Source organism: Strongylocentrotus purpuratus, unplaced genomic scaffold, assembly GCF_000002235.5.
Source record: "Strongylocentrotus purpuratus isolate Spur 01 unplaced genomic scaffold, Spur_5.0 spur5_contig_861, whole genome shotgun sequence".
Classification (NCBI taxonomy): domain Eukaryota; kingdom Metazoa; phylum Echinodermata; class Echinoidea; order Camarodonta; family Strongylocentrotidae; genus Strongylocentrotus; species Strongylocentrotus purpuratus.
In genome coordinates this window covers 4,604,660-4,631,160 of record NW_022145570.1, presented here as the reverse complement: position 1 = coordinate 4,631,160, position 26,501 = coordinate 4,604,660, and the positions used below count along the sequence as shown (strand labels likewise).

At 36.3% G+C, this 26,501-nt stretch overlaps 1 protein-coding gene across 2 annotated transcripts; it reads right to left on the bottom strand.

Moving 5' to 3' along the window:
- Positions 1-1,448: 1,448 nt before the first annotated feature.
- On the bottom strand, positions 1,449-15,693 carry LOC115919095 (SUMO-conjugating enzyme UBC9-like). 2 transcript variants are annotated; one of them, XM_030999628.1, is made up of 8 exons: positions 15,477-15,693; positions 13,237-13,372; positions 11,403-11,466; positions 9,719-9,738; positions 7,970-8,042; positions 3,908-4,017; positions 3,220-3,299; positions 1,449-2,683 (listed from the first exon to the last, which is right to left on the bottom strand). In XM_030999628.1, the coding sequence occupies exons 2-8, from the start codon at positions 13,300-13,302 to the stop codon at positions 2,587-2,589; spliced, it is 510 nt and encodes a 169-aa protein (XP_030855488.1). In that variant the 5' UTR covers positions 13,303-13,372; positions 15,477-15,693; the 3' UTR covers positions 1,449-2,586. The 2 variants fall into 2 exon arrangements, with proteins under 2 accessions (XP_030855488.1, XP_030855493.1); XM_030999633.1 differs by having other exon boundaries at positions 13,237-13,368.
- Between the last annotated feature and the right edge of the window lie 10,808 nt (positions 15,694-26,501).

Here is a 26,501-nt window from a genome sequence, read left to right as displayed (position 1 = left end):
TAAATGGAATACAGTCAAAAAGAGAGAAAAATATGTTAGCATGTTTCAAGAAATTCACAGCTCTCTGTCTACAAAAGCTGCCTCATAAATATTTCTGTGAATATATTACCTGCTGACAGCCAGGAGGACATTAGCTCTGCGTGAAATGAAACGAGACAACTCCCTTTAAGCACTCAGAAGATGACATATACAAAAACCTTAATTGATACATGTCAACACTATAGTATCTAACACATCATGATAAACATTTCCCGGTGCGCACAAATCGAACACTGTATAAGAATATATCTGATAGAGCTGTTTTGATTTACTTTACTCAACTCGTTCATTCGTTACACTCACTTACAATGTACACTGAGTCTCTGGGCAAAGTGTTCTGTAGTTGCATACAAAGAGGTATTAGCTTCCTAGAAAAAGAATGCCTTTCTTTCAACATATATGTACATCTGGCATGGCACACAAAATACAATCTTCATCAACTGTGCTGTCCTCTGTAATATAGATTTCAAAAGCTTAATCAAAACATTGCCCTTCTGCAGTTTAACGCTTCGACATGTGAGGTGCGGAAACGTTACGGATTGTCGGTTAGAACACAAACCTGCAGCATGTGCACCATACATGTATGTACATCATTACGGGTATATGTACATCATGTACTATCGACTAATAGATAAAAATACAGACACTTGGCAGCCTAACGGTAACGCCAAAAACAGACAGACCTTTAAAGGGGTGAGTGCAGTGATCAACAGCTCAAATTGGCAACACGGTTCAGAATTATGCAATGTATACTTACAAAAGTTACACATATGCATTGCAGGGACAAGTTAATTTTCCTTTATCATTGACGATGCCTCAAAATAAAAAAAAATAATGAAAATATTTTTCAAGTGGAAAAAAATAACAAACAAACATAGAAAGATACTAAGATACTGTGACTCGCCATTTTTCGTTGAGGGGCGGTATCTGCGCAAGTCGACCCCAAGTCGACCGTAAGTCTGCAAACTTATTCAAATTATAAAGCCTTCTACTGCAAAAACACGATATGTTTGACAATTGCATTTTAATGTTGATAAGTGACTGTACTTTGGTCCGGTGCTTAGGGCCAGAAGGACTTTATCTCATATCATTGTGTACAGAGTTAATGCTCTTCTTACTCTCAGCAGACGAGATACAGAGCATGCCAACTCATTAAGAAAGAAGCAAATTGAACTTTGAATTTCAGAATTGATTGATTTATGATCCATTCATGAATAAGAGTCCATCAAAATGAAGCTTATTAAGATATATCATATTATCACATCGAAGATGCATAAAGCTGTGTTCTTCCCCAAAACCAATATTCAGTTTTCATGCAGATCTTGTTTAAATATTTCTATCCAAATATATTGTTCTTACAGTAGAACCTCACTAAATGAGAATACTGGTATACTAGCCAATTACTTTTAAAGAGCTTTTAGGTAAATCAACTGGTCCAACGGGGTATATTCATACTTTTGTTTTCTTTAGGGCAAACTGATTTGACTACTAAGCAAAGAGCCTCTGTGTCCTACCAATGATAACAGTGACAGAATGAACTAGATGCCAAGCTCATATTCTTCTAAGCTTATCACAATCCAATGCAATTGACTCTGGTATCTACAGAATGCATGATGATATTGATTGTAAAGGCTTAAATTACGCATTATAATACAGGTTCCAGAATGTAGGTAATATCCTTGGTTAAATGAAACGAAGTGAATGTACATCATTCTCTCCTACCAAGCCTGCCATGCAAAAAAGTTCTCGTCAAAAAGTGATAACCCATGGAAGTGAAAGTGCATGGCTGAGATGCGCATATGCGTATCTTTGGCACGTAAAAAATTAAGAAACAATGAGATGCACAGAGTTTCAAATGGCAAGGACAAAGATGTGCACACTGAGACGTGCATTTGACCGTTGAGCTGCACTTATGTGATGGTCATTCAATAAAAGCAATCGGCCGCCTCGATGACTGTGCGACACTTGGCATTCTGATCAGGTTTGTTGCTTATTTCTTGACTCTATATTCAAATTGCCCCCCATTTTTATAAAAGAATCCTTGTGCATTAGTGATATGCACTGCACTCTGTAAAGTCACAATGAGCAGGATTAATGAACGAGAGTTGTTGATTGTAACTCGACCTACGTGCAGTGTATGCTCACTAATGCACATGCAAACATTAATTATTTGTACATCATCAAAGGCAACGAGCGTAGCAGGTGAACTGCAGCAGCAATGGGAACAATCTCTACTTAAATACACTACACTCAATGACATCAACTATTAAAGGGCTGAAACTGAAGAAAACATTAGGGTTTCACATTCACAGTGCAGCTAGATTCTCACGTATGAATTTCTCCTCGCTTCCATCTGTAGTAGTTCATTCACTAAACGCTCAAACAAGCTCAATTTGCAGCAGCCATCCTCAAAATTGTAAAAAGAAGTCCATATACTCGTGATTTGGCTTTTCTCTATCTCTGTGTGTGACAGTAGGGATAGTTCATCTTGCTCATTAGCTGGTTGCTCCCTATTGTTGGGCGGAGGCCGAGGGGGTGTGGCCGGGCCTACGCCTTGCTGTTTGACTGGTGGTGGTTTTCCTTTGTAGGAGCACATCTCCTGGCCTGCTCCTTCACTTTCTTCTCATATTGCATCCTGTTTTGTCTGTAGATAACAGGAGAGGAAAACAATAAAGCTCAATCATATTATGATCCGATAGACCAGTGTATCCTTTTTCAAAATGAGGAAGGCGTAATGCGCGTTACTTCTTGCATTCTACCCCACACAGACATGTGGGCATTCATAAGAGCTTTGATGCATGTAACTACTTTTTTAAATCCCAACTTGCCATTGGATTACTTAACCCATTAGCAACAAGAGATTTTGTAAAAATGGCCAATTACTCACTGGAAAATGATGCAAAATTGCTCTCAATTTGACATTGTTCACATAGAGGGATACTACAGCTCGTTGAAAACGGACGAAAGCAGCCTGAGGTTTTTGGGTGGTTCAGTGAGTATAAGAAGGGCGGTTTTAGGCGCTTTAGTTGCTAAAGGGTTAAGCAGTCCAAATTTTCATTTTCATTAAATTGTGGCAGCATAAAGAAATAATAGTAAGATATTAGAGAAGTAATAACAGAAATTTGCTTCATGAAATACTGGCATGTCAGGAGCAAGAAGACAACAAAGTACTGTACTTACGAATATATTGTGTATGCTTCTGCCTGGGCTGGGTCATTGATGTTAGGGTCGTTGAGTAAATCCTGGATGCCAATCAAAATCTGAAAAGAAAGGGCAACCAAAAAGTATGAAAATCACTGTGACAACAATACTAGGAAGGTAAAAATCATTCATGCAACAACCAAAAAACAGAAGAAAAAAGTGAACACAAAGCATTTCTGAATAAGTGATATTAATAAGCAAAGATTTCTTAACCCTTTCAGGTTTGGCTTTTTCATAAGTTCTACTACTAGCAAAACTAGCAAAGCCTTATGAGGGAGAAACAGCCATTTTTCTTTAGAAAGGTCAACGGGTCAATGGGAGGCGCTATAGCTCAGTTGGCAAAGCAGAGGTCTCGTAAATCCGGCGACCCGGGTTCGATGCACTAGTGCCCTTTGGTAAGGCATTTTAATCCTCATTACCAGGCCTTTCGGAGAGGACCTAAAGCTGTCGGTCCTCTGGTTGCTTACTGACAAGCATTTATGCTTTCTTAGCAGTCAGGTAAAATAACTTCCGATACACACAAGTACATGGCTACATATCTGCTCTACGTCAGCTGTGTGGCTCCTAAAGGGTGCTCACAGCATCAAATTGGGCCTGCCTGTGTGGCACTCACGGTTAGGTTTTACATGAAGGAGTTACTGTAGGGAGACCCAACATTGAATTTTACCTGTTTAATCGTTACAGCTGGTCTCCAATCTTTATCCTCGTCCAGTAGAGAGAGGCACACTGTGCCTGATGGGTACACATTCGGATGGAACAATGGAGGGTCAAATTTACCTACAGGCGGAGAACAAAACAGATTTCATTTTGTTTTTATTTTTGCATTTTCAAAATGGTACATATTCATATACATAAATTAACAATTATATCTGCATTATACTGTACATAATAATAATATTTTCACTAAATGTAGGATGAAAGTATGGCCATTTTCTTTAATATTTTTTTGATGAGTTATTTCTCATCATATATCAAATATGAGGGAATTTGAAGAGCAATCCATTTTCATATTCTCCCACACTGACAGAGAATTAATGAGGAAGCTCATCATCTTTATATTTTGAATGTTATTTTGTCAACTTGAATGTAATTTTGATATTATTATCTGTTATGATATACCATCTTTTATCATTGTATATATTGTCATGATGATTGAAATAAATGTCAATTGGATTCAATTTACCAGAACTCGACCTTCTCTTTAACCCTTACTGTACTGGGGGGGGGGGGGGGGGCCTGGGAGGCCCCCCCCCTCGACATTTTCGGAGATTGCGCCGCAACCGCTCGGAATTTCGAATTGTCGTTTCATGACTTTTTTCCTTCAAGTCTTACGCACATTTTGATACCATTTTCGTCGAAATCGGATATACCTGTAAGGTGTTACATAACAATTAGTATGCGCATGTCATAAAAAAAGTGCTATAATTGCATATAATCATGTACAAGCAGAAATGTGAAGATATGAATTGATATCAAATTGCTTTTATATGTTTCTCAAAGTAACTTGATGTATTTCATCACAAAAGAATACATTAGAAATAAAACAATAGATATAATAACAAATAAAAACCAATGAAATACATAAGAAAATAAGAAGTTGAAAATCGCATCAAATTTGCATAAATTATCATTATTAATTACATCAAATAACTATTTTGTGTTAGAAAAGAAGTTTCATATGAATAATGAGTTTCAACATAACAAAAGTGGAGTCTGACAATTTTTGTAATGATTCTAGTTCCCTGTATATTTCCAGATTAGATATTCATGAATGCATAATTTGCATATTCATAATTTATGCAAATTAACCTATGCATTTTCAAATATCATAAAAATAATGAAACCTAATGAATTTGAGATGAAGGAAACATTTATTCAATACATTTTCACGATTCTTCACAAGTCTACGGACAAATATGTAGAGTTTTCTGTAAAATGCATAAAATTAGCATTTTGCATAATTAATTAGGCTATAACGACAAAAATTTGCATATTACGAAAAAACTAATTATACCATCTTGTTCCTTAAATAAATATCTACAAACATGCAAATTTTCGCGTTCATCGGACATTTGACGGCCGAGATCATAGGGGGGGGGGGCCTCCCAGGCCCCCCCCCCCCCCCCCCCCAGTCAGAGAGTGCTCGAAATAGCCCAGTACAGTAAGGGTTAAAGGCAGTCATTGCTTTTTGCAGAATTGTGTGAACTCCAAGATGTTTCAAATATATCCTTCACATAACAATCATGTGAGACGTTTTTGAGTCAAAGGTCCTGTAAATTAGCTCTGTCTGCGTACTGCCGTAGAGGGAGCCATTCTCAAATCAACAGATATACAGATAGGGTGGGACTACATGTATGTAACTTCAAACCTTCCTCTATTTTCCGAGTCTAGAATAATAAATACCTGTAGCTGGAATTAAACAATTTAAAATTCATTAACTGAAAGTTAGTTTCCATTTGTTTTTTTAATTTGATGGTAGGTTCCTAATAATAGACCTCTTCATTGAACCACTTGATACTTGGAACTTCAGGTTTTTAGGTCTGTAAAAGAAACAAACCATCTTTAAATCACCTTTAAACATCTACTAGTATATAATGAGCAGGATATGAAAGCAGTCAATGATAGTATTAGGCACGGTGCCAAACTCTAGAAATAGCCAATGTAACTTTATTTTCATTGTGGACATTTTTAGTAACATCCATTAAAGAGCTTAAGAACCTTTAATGGGTTAAAGTGGGGATTTTTGTCAGTATAATTTGGTACTTTGACATTTTAACAGCAGTCAAGCAAGATTGGTAGAGAATGGCATTTCTCTGTCTTAATTTGAGATGTCAAAATCCCCACCTTCTCCTAAATTATGAAATAGTGTACAAGATATTACCAAGATATTTTGAGAGTTCAAAATCAAAACTGATGTGGGAAAGTTGGATGATGTTATTTATAGGATCTCCATCTCTCATTATACATGTTGCCAGATTTCAATTTTCCGGTGTTATACACTTAGAAAATGCGAAAGTGGCCAGCTTCTTTAAAGTAACATTGTTCAAGGGTGATGAAAAGACTTTTTGTAATTTTTATATTTTTTTGTATAAAATGTTACTTATTATATTCCTTCTACTGTACCAACCCTCGAACATGCTAAAAATCCTGACAAAATTCTCAAACCATACAGATATTTATAATTTTCTTTGAAAGTGTCACTGTACGACACCCTCTAACAGTTAATTCTCCCAAACCAATTTTTGAATTTTCCCCAACCGTTTTTCCATGAAAATAAGACATAACACAGGCCTTTACTATTTTTTCAACACTTTAATGTGTAGAATGAGCCTTTTCGATGCAAAAAAAAGAGACAAGGACTATTTCCTTTTCCCTTCATCATTTACATTTTACTCGCATGAATGACTAATAATTCTTAGAATTCTGGCCTTTTAAATTGACTGCTCAAGGACAAACTATGGGGTACTACCTAGGGTGAATTATTGAACTTCAGAAGGATGACATTAATCACAGCTACAAGTGGATTAATACAGCTTGTTCACACTTTCAGGGTTTTTTTTCCCACATGCAAAGACAAAAGGTTGCATGACTTTGTAAGGGTAGGTCTGATTTTCAAAAAATATGTTTCGAAAGATGCGCAAGACTGGAAAGAAAAAAAGTAATACGATTTCAACGCAAGATTCTTTCGCGTTGAAAAATTACCAGGGAAAATGTACTGTATAGGGGGGGGGGGGGGGGGCGGGGGTTAAAGGCCCAATCTGATGAAAATACAACTTTTATATCAATGGAAAGCTGAATGAATGTAGAATACAAATATAAAGGAATAGCAATATTTTCCCTTTCGGTATTGCACAAAAGCAAATCAAGATCTTATTTTCTGCACCCCTCAAAATTAAGGGTCAACAGGGGTCAAATTTGCTGCAGTTACAGTGACAACATAACATGTGGACCCATTCAGCTGGCCTACATGTATATACATGTAGCATAAACCATGCTTAATTGATGCAAAGTCATTGTGAATATGCATACTCTATGTAGATGGTGTCATCAATTTTTTTAGGTAAAAACTTCTGATATTCAAAGCTTTAGATTTTGAGAATTCTGAGAGCTCTTGCTCCTCTGACAGGTATCAAATAACATATAATTGATATTCTTGTTATCCATTGCTTTCCATTGATATATAATTCATCTATTTCAGTCAAGGTCTTTAACCCATTGCCTATGGGAACCAGTGGTTGCTGTATTAAAGATGAAGTTGAGTTCTCGTCATGCGATTGCATTGTGAAAGAAACGGTGTGGAACCGACCAGAAAAGGTTGATCATCTAGCATATAAGAATTTGTGTGTATTGCAAGGTTCTGGAATCATCAAAATGATGAGAAATGTGGCCAAGTCTTGGTAAAATTACAAACACTTGCACAGAAAGATGTATATGGGACTACATGTACACGTGGCGTAAAAAGCCGGCCCCCCGATTTTTACGATGTTACATGCATATTTAGAATATGAAGGCATTTGAAGAGCCATGCTTTTCAGGGAACATGTCTTATCTGATGTTCTTCCACACTTGCATAATAAGAATGATAACGTTAACAAATTATTTTTCACCTCTTCCCAGAACTCAACCTTCTCTTTAAGCCTATGGGGAATGAGAGAAATCAGTAGTCAACAGGTTAATTTACAAATGCATGTGTGTGTGAGCCAGACATGAGTGATTTGGTTCTACTTACATTTGGGAGGTGATGTCGGGTAATCATCCTTGAAAATCATTCTCAGCCTGTACAATCCCTCTTCCCATGGTGTCTGTAAAGTGACAAATGAAAAATCATTTCTTAGCTTGGAAAACTGGTGTCAAACTGTGGAATTACAAACAGCAGCAACATAAAACTGTCATAAATTGTTAAGGATGAACATTTTTAAGACAATAACCTTTAAGTACAAATCTTAAGTGTTGTGTCAACTGGCATTCAATCACTTTACAGCTAAATTTTTGCAAAATCAAACAGAAATTAAATGAACGGATTAGCTTTATGAGGTCATACTGGCTATCATCAAGTATTTTGCAATTAGAAGTTGGCTTTCTTTTATGTTACAATAGCTATCAGTATGCATTTTGCCTCAACTGAATTAGACTTGAGTGAGTCGAGTCATTTTACTGACTAAGTTCTCAGTAAAATACTGACTTAAATCAAGAACTGAATAAAATTACAGTGCAAAACTCCTCTTTAAGTTGCAATGACTCCATATTCTATCAAACAAATTTACGTGTGAAGCTGTGGATTACATTTGTTTCCCATGCTCTTCCAAAACTATTTTTTTTAATAACTCTTCATTGAATATATCATCCACCTGATTATTTCTTGGTATCTATTTCTTTGGAAATAGCAACTCTATGTATCCTTTCCTTTCACCATGAAAGCCACATATTCATAGCTATTTATAAATGTATAAGTAGAATATTCCATGTAGAGGGTCGTTCTATGGTAGACATCCTGTTTGACCATATTTCATTTCACCAATAGTATTTTTTTTATCACCTATCAATAGTACATTAAAAAGGGTAATCCAACCTTAATAGCAAATTACTGAGAGAAATTAGAAAGATCATAGTTACAGACTGGTGAACGTTTGAACTTAAAGGTAATACAAAGTTTCGGGAAATTTTGAAAATTGGGTGGATAGTGAATCTTTACCATTTTTATATACTTGGGTGCCCCTGTGGATGTATTATAAGCACTAAAAAAATTAGCCCCTACAACACTTCTGTTTTCGAGAAAAATTGAATATAAAAATTTACCAGTGCTCCCAGGAAATTTTGATAAATTTCAAATAGCGCCTATGGCTGTACAATGGTAGCTGCGACCATGAAAATCTCAGAATATGTAGTTGTGATATATAATTTCCAAATGGGAATAGCTAATTGGTCGATTTTAGTTAAAAAACATTGTTTTATAGCTTAATTAATATCTTGACCTTGAGAGGGAGCTATACGACATAAGAACTTTATTATTTACAATTTCATAATTTTAGACGCGATTTCAACCGCGACAACGATCAATGAATATTGTAGGAACGCATACGCTCTCAATATATTAATTTGAACCAAATTCATGACCCCATACCAAAACTTTGTAATACCTTTAATCAGACAAAAAGCTTAATGAATATTTGAAAGTTCTAATCACTAAAACATTAATTGATGATATTTATTTACACAACAGGAGAGTTTTTTTGTGTGTGTGTGACTACATGTACTTCGCAATCCACTGACCAAATTACCAATTTGAAAATTAATATTTTGGGACCTCATATTTTAAATATTCAAACTCTCTTAGAATTGTTTTGATTTTAACTTCAAGGTTTCGCAATTCTTGTTTCAGTTTTTTTTTCTTTCCTAAAAATGTACCAATTGCAAAGGTTGGATTGCCCTTTAATATCATAAATCATTTTTAAATTGATACTTGATAATTGATACTTACGGAGTGCTTCCCTGGAATTGCTGTTAGTTGACGGATGTGTGTTTGAACGTGAAGGGGGGGGGGGGGGAGGGGTGAAAAGGGTGGAAGAAAAAGAGAATAAGGAAAATTAGATCAATTACCAGCAAAGAAGTTACAGATAATTTTCCTTTGTTATTTCACCAGATTTAAGATCACAGAGCTAAAGCCGGATCAAAATTTTGACAAACGATGTGATCTTTATTTAAACAAAGCCTTGCCTTGCATAGTTCAACCTGTATCTCTTTCTAACCTATGATTTGTAATATCATATCCGATATATATGGTTTTCTAATTATAGCCTAGGACTCGCTAGGAGTCATGTGACCATCTGATACAATTGCTCTATAAGCCAAGTCTGCCAAGAGGTTTCTAACCAATCTCCCTTGCTGGTCATTTGCAGGTTTTTTCAGGGTCATGAAACGTCAAAATCTTTTTCAGATTCATATTTATAATTCTAAACTGATTGTGTACATATCGAGTGATAACATTTCCAAAAATCATGCTGCTTACCGGTAAACAATTCAATTTTGATACTCAAAGTACAAACTAGTACACTGATTGGGACATGAGCCCAAAACTGGTGAGAGCCACTGCTCAATTAAATGTTTAATACTTAAAACTCTTACTGTACTTTGGGATTCGAGCTTTACATAGCAGTACAAGCAGGCGCGTACGCAGGATTTTTTCAAGGGGGGGGTTTTAACATTTATAAATCGGTCCGAAAATTTCGCAACGACTCAGCCAGCTGCTGAATAAGCGGGGGGGGGGGGGGGGGGGGGGGGGGGGGGGGTAAGAGGACACATTTTTTTTTTTTTTGGTCCCAAAAAAATCGCAACGGCTCAGCCGACCGCTGAATAAGCGGGGGGGGGGGGGGGGGGGGGTAAGAGGACACATTTTTTTTTTTTTTGGTCCCAAAAAAATCGCAACGACTCAGCCGACCGCTGAATAAGCGGGGGGGGGGGGGGTAAGAGGACACTTTTTTTTTTTTTTTTTGGTCTCGAAATTTGGAAATTTGACATTTTGCTCCGTTGGGGGGGGGGGTAAGGTCACCTTTTTTAGGTCGGCCATGGGAATAATTTTTTTTTTTTTTTTTTTTTTTTTAATAATTAAAAAAAAAAAAAAAAAAAAAAAAAAAAAATCCAAAAGGGGGGGGTTTTAGGTTTTTTTTAGGGGGGTTTACACACAAAAAATTTCCAAAGGGGGGGGGTTTAACCCCCCAAACCCCCCCCCTGCGTACGCGCCTGAGTACAAGCATACCTCATCAGTACAGACTGTAGGCCCCTATCTAGAGTATTAATCCTATGCGTCAGTCACACCTTGGCGTATTTGGCTTGCGTATTGCTGCGTATATATGGCAAGCCGTTTTAACATTTATTACTATTTCTTGATATCAAGAATTACCATTGCTTTTAAAACATTTTTATTCCTATTTCTTGATATCAAGAAATTGAATCCTTGATATCAAAATTTCAATTCTTGATATCAAGAAATCATTTCTACATATCAAGAAATAGGAATAAATGTTATAACGGCTTGCCATAAATATGCAGCAATACGCAAGCCAAATACGCACAGGTGTGACTGAGGCACAACACCTCAGTCATCAGTGTGACCGAGCTACTTGAGAGCGTAGTACGGATCTCACATAGAAACACCCATTACTTACCACACTCCCAGTTCATGAGGTTTAATGTACCATCAGCATTCTTAGTTGGCTTTGCTACAAAACCCTGTGGAAATAAATCACACAAATATAATGGAATGTAAATCTGTGCCATCATCATTACCTCTCCTGTGGGCAATTCCATATTGGTTGTAATAAATTGACATACAATGTACTTGAATGTAGCTATTTGGCTATATTTTGAAGAAAAACAAACATTATGAATCATTGAAAGTCAAGATTACTATTAACATATAAAGGAACTAGATGGAATTTTGACTGCGCGCAGTCGAAAATGATGCCTCCGCCATAGAGCAATTTAAACAAGTTTGGAGTTTAAATCTCCAGTGGCTCTTGAGATATCATGATAACAATCTCAATGTATGGAATTTCATAAGTTGACCTCTGTGACCCTTGAACTTTGACCTACGTGCTCCAAAATCTAATCAGATTGTCTTCCTATGGTGATACACACTATCATTAAGTTTGAAGTTTAAATCTCCAGTGGTTCTTGAGATATTATGATATGGTGATACATACTATCATTAAGTTTGAAGTGAAAATTCTCCAGTGGTTCTTGAGATATCGCGATAACGATCTCAATGTATGGAATTTCATAAGTTGACCTCTGTGACCCTTGACCTTTGACCTACGTGCTCCAAAATCTAATCAGATTGTCTTCCTATGGTGATACACACTATCATTAAGTTTGAAGTTTAAATCTCCAGTGGTTCTTGAGATATTATGATAACAATCTCAATGTATGGAATTTCATAAGTTGACCTCTGTGACCCTTGACCTTTGACCTACGTGCTCCAAAATCTAATCAGATCGTCTTCCTATGGTGATACATACTATCCTTAAGTTTGAAGTTTTTACATCTCCAGTGGTTCTTGAGATATCATGATAACAATCTCAATGTATGGAATTTCATAAGTTGACCTCTATGACCCTTGACCTTTGACCTACGTGCTCCAAAATGTAATCAGATTTTTTTCCTATAGTGATACACACTATCACTAAGTTTGAAGTTTAAATCTCCAGTGGTTCTTGAGATATCATGATAACAATCTCAATGTATGGAATTTCATAAGTTGACCTCTGTGACCCTTGACCTTTGACATACGTGCTCCAAAATCTAATCAGATCGTCTTCCTATGGTGATACATACTATCCTTAAGTTTGAAGTTTAAATCTCAAATGGTTCTTGAGATATCGCGCTAACAAACTCAATACAAAGAATTTCATAAGTTGACCTCTGTGACCTGTGACCTTTGACCTACGTACTCCAAAATCTAATCAGATCGTCTTCCTATGGTGATAAATACTATTCCCGAGTCTTAAGTTTATATCTTAAATGGTTCTTGAGATATTGTGATAACGGTCAAATGGGACGGACGTACGGACGTACGGACGGACGTACGGACGTACGGACGTACGGACGTACGGACGGACAACCCGAAAACATGATGCCTCCGGCACCACCTTCGGTGGCGGAGGCATAAAAATCTACTATTGGAATAGCAGTCATGAATCACAATAAAGAGAACTTTCTCATTTGTTTTGTTTCCCATTACCAAATGGGGAATTAATTATTTTAATGCTTCATTTCCATCTTGGAAACTTAAAAGTTGTAGCAGAGTAATAGATTAAAGGAGTCATTTAATCAGATAATCTAGCAATGTACATTGTACATGTAAGTAAATTAAATCCTGCTTTCATTGATTTTGTGTTCCTCTTACATTTTTACACTACCTTTGTATGTTTAGTGCAGCACCGCTACAAGTGAGAACTTAAGAAAGTGACAACCATAAACCCATTTCCTTGCTATACTTACAAAAGGATGGTCTTTTCTCCATGCTTTTCGCTCCTCAGAAAGTCGTGTGATCGCGATACCCGACATGTTGCTGATTTATAATCTTCTGTAGTCTTCTTTTCTGGCTCTCCCACTTCTCTGTAACAGCTATGACTGACTAGGAGAAACAAAAAAAATAAGTGAAGAAAAATCAAACTTCAATGGTTTCACAATCTGGTTGACTGGTCTGGGCTCTCTCTTATAATTATAAAGAGTTGCGATTGATCCGAATCAATCTCATAATCTCACACTTCAGTTCTGGTTAAAACTTAAAAGACTTTGTGGGAGAAAGAACAAGAGTCCACTGGCACTGTCTAGTATTATCAGTATCACTTCTAATACTACCGTAATACTATTTTTTCTTCCAAGTTCTAGTGTCTAGTGAACTACGAAGCCAGTGTGCAATGATTCTTTGTCGTCGCAAACGTCACAATCAGATGGTGATCAGTTGGGGCTCTGTTCCGAGAATATGGATCGCCCGCACAAACGAGGATTTCCTTGTAGTACACCTGGACACATCACTTTGTAGCTGCAAGGAAAAGGCGCTACAGTATATCAAATATCTTTTGGATTGGATTGGATTGGATTCCTAAAAAATAAGAATCGTATGCGGTCGTTTTTTAGGGTGCGCTCTGCGGGTGTAGGGTTCCCGATCCGCGCGCTGTTAATGCGAAAAAAAAGATTCCGTGTAATAAGATACCCCCAATTCACAGTCTACTTCTGTCTTCCCGAGGATTTATTATTTTATTGTTCATAAAGTGAAAGTCTCTGCACTGAGCTGCGTCACTGAGAAATGCATCATGGATGAAGCATCATCGCGGAATATGTGTTTTGCATCGCCAATGCACGGATCGTTGATAGAGATGATTCGCAAAAATGCAGACGATCGTCATTTTGTTCAGACGCAATTTGTCCGCGTTTACAAGGATATCCTCGTTTTATGGGGACGATCCTTATTCTCGGACCATGCAGCGCCCCATACTTCCACCGGTGATCCATCTGCACGGTTCGCTCTATCTAAATAAGTTAAACTTAAGCCTTTGCATAGATCTAGCCCTTAAAATTTTGACAGTCGTGCATGAGACATGACAGTCACCGAGTCAGTTGTTATTCATTGTTATAAAATGGCTCTAGTATTTTAAGCATCGTGATTGGTCAATACGCGTCACATGGCATTGAACAAATTTTGATGCAAGCACGATTTTGCAGAAATGAGTGCAGAAAAAGCGCAGTAAAAAGTTATATTGCACGGTGCGTACGCGTGACCATGGAGATCCAGTGCGCGCGCGTACGTGTAGTACGCGCTCCCTCGAGTTGCATTGCAATTATTGTAGGCTTCGCGTAGCTAATATTGTACGCTCCACCATGATCCCCAGCGCAACGTACGCGTAGCTAGCTCTAGCTGGCCGCTCTAGTTAGCTAGCTCTAGCTAGCTAACTAGAGCGGCCAGCGGGGTATTATTAAAAAGCAAATTTTTATTTTACTTTTGCCTTGGATTTAGGCCTGTTTTGACTTTTGGATTTTATAATGAAGCCAGGAATTTCAGCTGTCTGATGTAGACTCGTCTCTAGACCCACGGTATGGATTTTATTTTTAATCAAGGCAATGAATCCCATTGACTTTTTGGTAAGCCTGCAAGGTCTTAGTCTAATTAGAAGTAGAACCAACATAACTCTAGATCTAGATCTAGATCGAACTCTCGTAGACTCTAACTTATTAGATCTAAAGTTTCGTTTTTGCTATTTGTGTCGCTATTTTATAAAACAAATAACGCACTTGACCCTGCATTGTGCAAAACGTAAATGCAGTAAACGCTCGGTTTCTTCAGATGGTTCGCACTGTCAACTCGCCGCAAGCGGCTCGTTGCACAGAGCGGCACCAATCTAAAGAAACCTCGCGCGTACTGCATTCACCGCTATTGCACTCTGGGACGTGCGTTATTTGTATATTGCCTGTCAATAATTTATTTTATTCATTTTTATTGAAATCATGTCCTTCACAAACAATTTTGCATTTGATTATAATAAAATCAGAAGAGGTATTTCTTACCTTAATAAATAAATGGTCACTATCACAACCGAGTAAACCGAAAATCAACAAAACAATCATCAACTTCAAGCGAAGTGAAATAAACACAATGAACATGATTGATGGATGAGAGACATGCATGATGATGACAAAAACAAAAACAAAAAAAAGACTAAAAATATGAAAATACTTACCCAAAATGTAAAGGTTAAATGGCCGAAATGCAGCTAGTAATCTAGTTTCGGTAACTGAAAGTTATCAAAAAACGCATACATCAAGTAGTAACCTAAAACATCTAATTTTTGGCCAAGTTGACACGACAAAAATAGTGAGGACGTAATTTCCATTCAATGGGATTGTAAACCGTGCGTTGTAAACTGCGCCTCATTCATAACGCACGTAAGTGATTCGAGAAATCGCATTCACGTACCGAGCATGGGCAATTTTGTGTACCAAAAAATGAACGTGAAATCAGCAAAGGTCACGTGATTTGAATGAACCGTGTCATGGATCACTGAGAGAGGGCGCAATAAGTTTAATCCCATAGAGATATATACTACTAAACACTATCTCTATGTTTAATCCATATAGCCAACATGATAAGATAAAAAGGAATATTTTATTTTTGAACTATGATAAAGGGGGTTTGAAAATGTTGAATTTCAAGTACATGATCTATGCACAGCATGTAATGTGGATTAAGAAACTGCTTGGTGGCAGTAATGACATGAAATGGAAACAATTTTTCGAATATATATTCAGAACGGTAGGAGGAAAGTTAATATTTCTTTGCAATAATCCCAAAACAATCAATATTTAGGCACCCAATCTATACTATCTGGAATTATCTAAAGGAGAAGGAATATATTGTAAAAGAAACACATAATGAAAATCAAATTATCTTTAACAATACTTTTATTGAAGGTACGATAATTCCTTTTAATGCAAAATTATTTCATGTGAACATTTTTCAAGTTAAACATTTTGACGGACGCAGAAGGTGATATGAGATCAGGGGACTATTTCATAAAGAAAGGTCTTAATGTAGACGATCTGTTTTTTCTTAATGATCTATACACCAAATTGCCAGTTGCCTGGAAGATTAAGAGAATTTGCAGAGGGAGAGATGATACTCTAAATGACACTGTTGATCTTTCCAACATTAACTTTATCACTAACAAAACAGTGTATTCTTTTGAGTCTGTCTCTTCCAAAATGCTCCAGGCGCGGATCCAGGGGGGGGGGGGGCCGAGCGGGCCTTGGCCCCCCCCCCGCAAAAAAAAAAAAAAAAAAAAGAGAGAAGAAGGAAAAGAAGGGAGAAAGGGAAAAAGGAGAAAAAGGGAAAGAAAGAAGAGGAAGAAGAAAAGTAAAGGGGGAAGAAGAAGGGGGGCCGAAAGGGCCTTGCCTCCCAGGCTGTTAACCCCCCCCCCCCCCCCAATCAAAAAAAAATAAGAGAGAAGGAAGGAAAGGGAAAGAAAAAAAAAAGGAAAAGAGGAGATACTGGCGTACTGATAGAGGGGGGGGGGGGGGGGCTTGGGGGAAATCAAATTCAAACGTGGTTTATTTCTGATTCCACAACGGTGTATTACAAATAATGCTGAAATGACATAATTTCCGAAATTTTTCCTCACTTTTTAGTAAATTATACGTTTGTATGTGTTTGTTGGAAAATAAAAAAATTCCTAAATTTACAACCAGGCAAAAAATATGATTCTTGAGATTCCTACATGTCAGGGCCCGAGGTACGGCGGGGATCAAGAGCCTCGAGGCATCAAAATATGCTCATCTGACCGTGATTAAATGCCTAAAACCCCTAAGCTTCCGGGGGTTTTGCCCCTGGATTCCATCTAGGGCCCTACGGCGGGCCCTTAGATGATCATCTGACGGTAATTTAATGCCTAAAACCCCTGATTTTTTGGGGCTCCGCCCCCTGGACCCCACGTCAAATAGTGACTTGCCAGTGTCACAAAATAATAAGGTATACACAAAAATATGCTCATCTGATCTTAATTAAACGCCTAAAACCCCTGAGCTTCCGGGGCCGGCTCCGCCGCCTCGACCCCACCTCTTTGAAATTCAGACAAGGATTAAGAGTATAGAGAACGGTACAACGCATCGTTTTCTTTCTCTAATAATAAAACGTCAAAGCCTCGCGCAGGAGGGGAGGAGGGGGGGGGGGGGGGGGGGGACTGAATTGAGACGAGGATTCAGAGGCGAGAACGGTAATACGAATCTTTAATTATTTAATGAAACGTAAAAGCTTATGCGCTTCGCGCGGGATGGAGGGGGAACTAAATTCCGATGAGGATTATTTTCGAGAACGGTACAATGAATCGTCTTCTTCTCTAATGATTAAATGAAGATTAAAAGCTTCCGCGCTTTGCGCGGGAGGGGGGAACCTGAATTCAGACGAGGATTAAGAGTCGAGAACTGTACAACGAATCGTCTTCTTTCTCTAATAATTTAATAAATCGTAAAATTTTCCGCGCTTCGCGCGGGAGGGGAAAAACTAAATTCAGACGAGAATTATTTTCGAGAACGGTACAACGAATCGTCTTCTTTCTTCAATAGTTTAATAAAACGTCAAAGCTTCCGCGCTTCGCGCAGGAGGGGGAGAGGGGGGGGGGACTGAATTTAGACAAGGATTAAGAGTCGAGAACTGTACAACGAATCGTCTTCTTTCTCTAATAATTTAATAAGTCGTAAAACTTTCCGCGCTTCGCGCGGGAGGGGAAAACTAAATTCATACGAGAATTATTTTCGAGAACGGTACAACGAATCGTCTTCTTTCTCTAATAATATAATGAAACGTCAAAGCCTGGGAGGGGAAAACTCGCCCCCCCCCCCTGCACCGATCCCCCCCCCCCGCATTACGTCACTGTTGATCACCATAACGTACCAATATTTGGCTCGCATAATTTCAAATTTGGGCCCCCCCCCCCTAAGAAATCCTGGATCCGCGCCTGAAATGCTCTATAACATTTGTATTGCTATAATACAACATGCATTTGCTTTTAAACATCCAGAGGTAATAGCTTTAAATCTAGATAAGTCGGAAACATGTTTCTCAATCCCCATATTTCTTCTCTAGATGGGAAGTTAAAGGAATTTCAGTATAAACTTTTACATAACATCATATTTTGTAATGATAAATTGTATCTTTTTGGATTAACACAGTCAAATTTATGTTCCTTTTGTAGAAAAGAAGTAGAAACCTATCGTCATATCTTCTTTGAATGTTCTGAAGGGTCCGGAATATGGAATGAGATGGGAAACAGTTTAAAGATGTTTCAGTTTTTTAATATGCAATGGATTGATGTGTTGCTTGGTTTCAGAAAAAATATGAAAGATAATATATTGTTAAATCATGTATTGATTTTGGTTAAATATATGATTTACAGTAATCGTAAAAATGGAAATGTCCCAACTAGTAAAGAAATATGAAAGACTGTAGAGAACTAAAAAAACTTTGAACATGAAAAAGCAAAATTAAAGGACAAACTGCCAATACATTACCAAAAATGGGAAAATTTTATCCCTTATATAAGGCAGGGGAACTGATTGTATATATATATTGTAATTCCTGTTCACTCCCTCACTTTCTCATCGATTCGGACACTTATCTGCTATCGTGTTTGCTTGTTTTTTTTATATGTTATATATGTATTTTTTTAAATAATAGTTTAGTTACAGACCTCCACTGATACAAGACCCTCATATAGTTATAATGAAAAATGCACCATATGTAAATATAACAAATTTTGTTATCATGGGTTATGAAGCAGCACCTTCACCTTTTACTTTTTGTTTATATGAGAAAATCTTTGTTCAGATTGCTTAATTTATATTAAACTAATTAATTTGATATTATGTTGTAAAAATTGTTCCTTTTTATAATGTTGTATCCAAAAATACTAATATGAAGTATTACCGCCACCTTTTCCCTTTTTAAAGGAATTGGAGCACATTCTGTACACTTGGTTGAATGTGTACTATATTAGTTTGGATACCTATGGAAAATATTTTTTTTAATATGTCTGTGTTTATAATGTATATATGAGACAATGTACTAGTATGTTTATACTATAAGAACAATTGTGTTCCTATCCATCATTTTGTATAATTATGAAGATCTGAATAAAGGCAAAAAAGCTTAAAAAAAAAAAAAACATACACGATCCTATCATCGAATCTACAATAATATTAATCCGGTCTTTTCGTAATCTTATGCATATTCTCTTGTATTGGTTTTCAATCCTCTATTCCCTTCTCTAGTCATTTTCATCATACATCTAACTCGATCTTTATTTGCTTATTTAACATTTTGGGTGCTTTGACGAAGCTCATCGGTAATTGGACCGACTCCCAATCCTAATAGAGTATAACATTTTTCTTTAATTTGATATATATTTTTTATTCATTATACTTTATTGACGGTTTATATGATTTTTGTTATGGCAGCGTGTACTTTCTGTTCACAAAGTTAGGCAATATCTATATGTGTACGCTAATTGCTGATGAATAGCGTTTTCCTGCCGTCAGACCCAATAAATAATTGTATTCTTGATAACAACAAAATATAGTCACATTGGGTGCCATATCTTAATTGTCTTTTTCTCTCCGAAAAACAAAATTATTACAATAATTTACACAGCTAGACATTGGGCCTCAGGAAATTTAGAAGGATGTGTGGCTTTAGTTTGAAACAAACAATTGACCTTTTTCTTTCACGATGTTTAAAGTGGGCCTAACGACATGCATGAGCTGACACGTTTACCTAAAAAAACTATTCATCATTAACCAGTTGTTCAAATTATTTAATTTTTAATTGGTCCATCTTTCTTGCATTTACAGAAAAACAGTCATTAAATAATTATGATGAAATAAAATCATCATAATTTATCAAATATAGTTGGTGAATAAATCCCCTTTTCTCGATGTTATACCTTGCATGAGTAACTTCGAGATCAAAGGGCTTGTTAAGATGAGTTAAATATGTTTATCCATGTTTAATGTCCATTAAACCACGGAAATACTTTCGACCCAGCGACGGTAGGCTTAAATAAAGTAGAATACAGGCCGACCAAAATTTCCAGTCATGTAATTAATGAAAGGTTTTCAAAATATAGAAAATTAGGGTCACCTGACACCATAGAAATTCCATACACCCATATCATCAAAACACTTAAACAAGGGAAATGCTCTCGGCGGTCTCGCCTGCATAACGCAATTCAATATGATAAACCAAAACGTCAATGACGTAGCGCTCATCTGCATCTCGCAACAACAAATATCGTAAATTTTATGTGGTACACTTTTGAACTGGTCAAAAATGAATTTCACGATTCTGTGTAGAAATTTTAAATCCCCCTCCTAGCCCTATCATATGAAACAATCAGAATCGAAATCGGTTGAAAAATAACGAAGAAGCATTTTGAAAATCTTGATGTTGATGCAAAGCCTAAGTTTGTTGACCTTAAATGACATTTGACCTGAACTTAGTGACCTGAAATTCTACTCACATGATTGGGGAGACTTGATTACCCTTTAGTCCAAGTTTCATTGACTAAGAACTTATACTTTAAAAATTATATCAAAAATTCAAAACTTAACCTTAGGTTAAGTTTTCGATGATGCTACAACATAGTCCAAGTCTGTTGACCTAAAATGACCTTTGACCTGGACTTTGTGATCTGAAATTCTACTCACATGATTGGGGATACTTGATTACCATATAGTGAAAGTTTCATTGACTAAGAACTTATACTTTAAAAATTATATCAAAAATTCAAAAACTTAACCTTAGGTTAAGTTTTTGATGTTGACGCCGCCGTCGCCGTCACCGTCACCGGAAAAGCGGCGCCTATGTCTCGCTTTTTGCTACGCAGGCGAGACAAAAAACTAAAATGTAATATAATGCATGTTAATGACTGCCTATGGGAGCAGGAACTCCCTGGTCTGAACAGGGGTTACAAGCCACCAAAATAATGTTATTCTGTAAGTTTGGGGTTCTACGATTTACAGTGTACCTTATCACCATAGTACATGTATTATTTTGGTGTGATTTTCTAGTCTTATGATGATTCAAAAAATGTTCATTGTCATGTTTGTTTCTGTCTTCACCTCTAATGAGGCATTTATTAAATATTCATCAATAACATAATTTCACAATCAATTTAGCAAAAACACTAATGGAACATCAATAATGCACATTTTTTTTCCAGAAGCAATGAATGAAGCAAATTTGCAGGAAAATTTATATTTTGTACTGTCAGATGTTCATTTATGTTTAGTCTGTGAGTCATTTCTTTCCTAAATAAATATATCAAATTCGAATACCTTTCATTATACCCATACTAGGAAAAATAATCATATTATAATAGACCAAATTACAATCGTCATTATTTAATCAATTTTGGTTTGCAAATTCATTTTGAGTAAGACAATGATATCTATCTTTATTTCAAGATTAAAAGCATGTAAAACTGAGTCCTTCAAATACTCTCAAAGGAGGTTTTGTGTGCCTTACATGAAATAAAAGCATGACAAATATCTTCAGTTACTTTGCATTTTAAACAAAGGTCGTTGTATAGAAGACCCCACTTGAACAGATTTTTCCGAACTGGTAGCATATCATATAAAAGCTTTAAATTAAATTCACGTAAATTAAATTCTTTAATCCCAATCAATCAGAGGACCAGTTCACGTCTTTCTGCACAATATTTTCCCAATACAAACAACATTTATCAATTTTAATTTGTTTAAAAATTATAATTTTATAGCACTGTTTAATACTCAAATAGCTAACAGGCTTAACTGCTTTCCCAAATACAATGTGGGGGGAAATGAAATTATGATTTTTGAATCCTAAAGGTATCATATGCTTATCATTTATCCATTTTTGGAATTGATTTTTGTAGCAGCTTAGTATAGTCAAAAATCTAAAGTTGTTTACTTCGTATCAGTAGTTTTAAGACAGATATATAACTCACTTACTGAAACAAAACTTCGATTTTAAGGATATCCTTTAAATATATAATACTTCTTTCATACCAGTCTCCATAACATAACATTTCATTTTCAAAAACAATATTTTGATTAACCATAAAATATCTTTGTCGACATTTTTCAGTGCCTGGCATTCAACTGATGTGTAATTGTTTATGAGGTACCAAGCATGTAATATTTCAATGTCTTTGTTATTATTATTATTTGGCTCCCATTTCGATCTGGACGTAATGCTCAAGGTTCTGACATGTATAATACTAAACAAATTATTCTGAGTCACATGATCATCATTTCCCTTGCTCGATAGTAGTTTCACTCTCTCACCCGATTAGAAGGAAATCAATAATAATAATAATAACCCAGATTTATATAGCGCTTAATACGGAATACTGTCTCTAAGCGCTTTACAGATATTATTACCCCACTCAATGGATTCCTTCACGCTCAATGTGCACCCTCTCCACTCCCTGGGGAGTATTTTTACCATATGGTCACCGTGAGGGCATAGGTAATTATTACCGGGTAACACAAATGCTTTTGTCATCCTATTGGGTCCCCATTTCTCTTTTGGGTATTGAGTGGCAAATGTAGATTAATGCCTTGCCAAAGGACATTAGTGCCATGTCGAGGATCAAACCATGACCTTTGAATTTCAAGTCAAGTGCTTTAACCACTCGACTACAACACTTCTACATCAGTCTCTTTTCCATATATGAGAAAGCAATATATACAGAGGAAATACAGATATTATAAATACTTACAGGATTATCCTCATTTGTTAAAATCTTGGAGCACAATACTCATTGAAAGGAAAAAAACCTTACAGAATAACTGTATGATAAAAAATTACTCATACTCTTTAAGAGCAAGAAATTAGTAACAACCAGGGGTCCCTAAATAAATCAGATTCATAATATCATATGAAAGAGCAAAGAAAATACAGAAAACTTATAAGATTACATGTAAATATTTTACTAGAGATATATACTCTACAATAGCAACAATACAAAAAGAAAGTGTTACATATGCACATGTATTAAATGGTAGGATATGGGGGGGGGGGGGGTACAACTTGCCTGTGCCAGCTTTAAAACCAAAGTTGTGCATACTCCAAATAGACATGAACAAGTTATCATCCCTGGGTAATTTTCTCTGCCTTTATAGTTCTTTTTTAAGATTTAAAAAAACAAAAAATATTACCTCTGCCCCCCCCCCCCTAAAAAAATAATGAACCAAGATCTTTAATCATTACCGGTAACCAAAAACATTTCAAAACCATTTTCAAGGCCACATACATGACTCCAACTGTAAAACAAAAGTAAGAAGGGACCAGCCCTGTTTCCCCATCTTCACTCTTGCCAAGAATATTCAGAACATTTAAAAAAGATGATATCACACTGGAAAATATGCACATTTCAATTATCAATATAAAAAATAAGAAGGAAGTAAAACTGCTGGTAGCTCAATAAGAAATATATGAAGGAACCACCAAGAGTAGGCAATTACATCATATGTTTCTAGCAGACAGAAACATTCATGATTGAAATAAATCATGCTTGATATGATAAGATACCAGCAAAATTCCCATAAAACAAACAACATAGCACCATGAGCGTCATGCCTGACGGACCTGGTGCACTTTATAAGAAGCCACCATTATTATTATCATTATTATTATTATTATATGATCTTGACACCTCTCTATTCATTTTCTGTAATCTGCAATCATCATCAATGGATGAACGTAGTACTGAATCACCTATGTGAGCAAACACGAGTTAAATACATGTACATGCTACAATTGTACAAAACATAAACAATCAGAAAGATCGATTCATGAGCAGCATAGCTCAAAACTGGGGTGCACAAAAACATGCTTCAGCGACATTTCCTACGGTAATATTTCTACATGAACTGAATTTCCAACCCTGGATCAAACAATGACCCTTCACCCTAAACCTTACCTAAAACCCACTTGCTATTCTTACATTGTATCTTTGTCTTTTTGTTGTCTTTTCTCAAATGTATTCAATACATTTCCCATTTTCCTCTCTTGCTCTCAATAAAGTTAAAAATACGAACATGGTATTCCCATAAATAAATTGTATGTACAGGCAGCAACATTCAGAATAATTTAGAAACTTTGTTAGTTCCAATTTGTTATAATTTTTATAATTAACAAGCTATTACTGTTGAATTCTGATGATGTACTACATGAAATGTGTTGCATAGATGTAGTTGAGAACACTCAGGCCTTTAGAATACTTTATCATGTCTAAAACTTTATCCTTTGCCTATGCATCCATTGGCACTCTTCTGTTGGCCAGACGAAGAGACTGATTTAAAGGTTGCACATGCATTAAAGGCCAATCCAACCCTTGTAATAAGTAGATTTGCATGAAAGCAGAAAATAACAGAAACAGAATGGCAAAAGTTTGAAATGAATCGGACCAATAGTAAGGAAGTTATGAATGTTTGAAATATGAGATCACTAAGTCTATGCGAATCTCCAATTGGTAGTTTGGTTAGTGGATTGTGACATATAACTCTCCTATTTGCTGTGTACAAAAATATCACTAATATCTGTTTTTCTCGTATAAGTTTCTTCTCCCTTGGGGCACTACTCAAAATATATTATATATAGCATATTATTATAGGTCCTCAAAGAAGAATAGACCCTCCTGAGCAATGAATTTTTGACAAATTTAAAGTTTAGTCATTTTATATGTTGGAACAGACAAGAAAGTAGTCCGGCACTACATTACATTAACATTACCGCTTCAGCCAATTTGTAGTGCCCATACGTGTAGTGATTACAACTTTAAAGGCCCACTGCACTACTTGTAGCTACTTGCGCCCTCTATATAACAAACAATGCCTAATTGGTGACCATTGGTCCCCCATGATCCTCTTTTTCTTATGTTAACTGAGAGCTGAGTTGATGAGATAACCACCTGTCCAGTGACCTTGCAGGGCAGTCTAACCCCTCCTGTAAACTATGGCAGATAAGCTTTGAAAAGTTCATAACTTTCTTATATTTAGTCAGATGTAATTGAAACTTTCATCAGTTTGCTTCTCTGATTTTTCTGCTTTCGCTTAGAGTAGATGTCTATTTGGGTTGGATTTCCCTTTAAAACAAAGCAAGATTCATTGATGACTCATATGAAGAGGTGGCTGCCTTCTCTGTGCAGTACCCCATATTTGCCACACACTTGACCTTTTATAATACCAGACTACGGTAGGTATAAAAGAGGGGGTAAGGGACTGTATTTTTGGGTAGATAAAATTATAAAATGCAAGAGAACAGGGACAGACATGGAATGGACGAGACATAGAATCATCTTTTTTCCACATTGCAATTCAGAGTGTCCTCTTTTTCTAAATTCATAAGTTTTCCCTCCTGGATTAATTGTACCAAAAATTTCTCCTCATTTTCAACTCCTTCATAGTTTGGAAAAATAAAGAATGTTTAATAAACAAACTGATGTGAAAGAAAATTGCAATTTAAAAAAAAAATTTGAATGAAAAGTATGAAAATTAAAAAAAAAAAGCAGCTGGAGTTGATTCTATGACATGTACCTATGTGTTATCTCTTCCTTGATGTTTGATTTATATCCATGGCATGGCATGGGCAGTGTCTTTAATACAACCCCCATTGTAATATGTACACAAAAGATCAAGACCGTTCAGACCTAGACTTGGACTGACAGCACATTCTGCATGAAAGCAGAGACTGTATCCTCCATACATAGTCTTCATAACTATCCTTTCTATCCGGGATCCGATCCCACCATGATGCTAGTAATGGGTAATACTCAATTTCATAAGTTGTTTTTGGCAAAAATATGTACAATCCAAATCGATGGGTAAGAAATGAATGCCCTTCTAGGAATGGTATTTAAGAAACCATCCTATTCATCTAAATATTACAAACTAGCCAATTGTTTCTTTGGCTTAATAAATGTGAGTTGCGCTGTCCTTAAAAGTGTAGTAGAGCACGACATAAATTTTTAATTTTTTTAAAAGGGAATGCATATCTTATACTAATATTTAGAGTTGGATGGTCGCATCAGATTCCAGGGCTATGTTACAGTTCCAATCTCCCCCTGCTCCACAACCATGATTATGAGATCAAAATATGGAGACTATGAATTCTGTGCAATCATGCATGCACCCTGAAGAGGGAACTAGTCACAGAATGTCCATACAAT

Excerpts from the sequence above, each read along its gene's own strand:
- LOC115919095 (XM_030999628.1), bottom strand. The coding sequence starts at position 13,302 with ATGTCGGGTATCGCGATCACACGACTTTCTGAGGAGCGAAAAGCATGG. Across the intron at positions 9,739-11,402 it reads CCTCATGAACTGGGAGTGTG|CAATTCCAGGGAAGCACTCC; the intron begins GTAAGTAATGGG and ends GTCAACTAACAG. Across the intron at positions 8,043-9,718 it reads CAATTCCAGGGAAGCACTCC|ACACCATGGGAAGAGGGATT; the intron begins GTAAGTATCAAT and ends GTCACTTTACAG.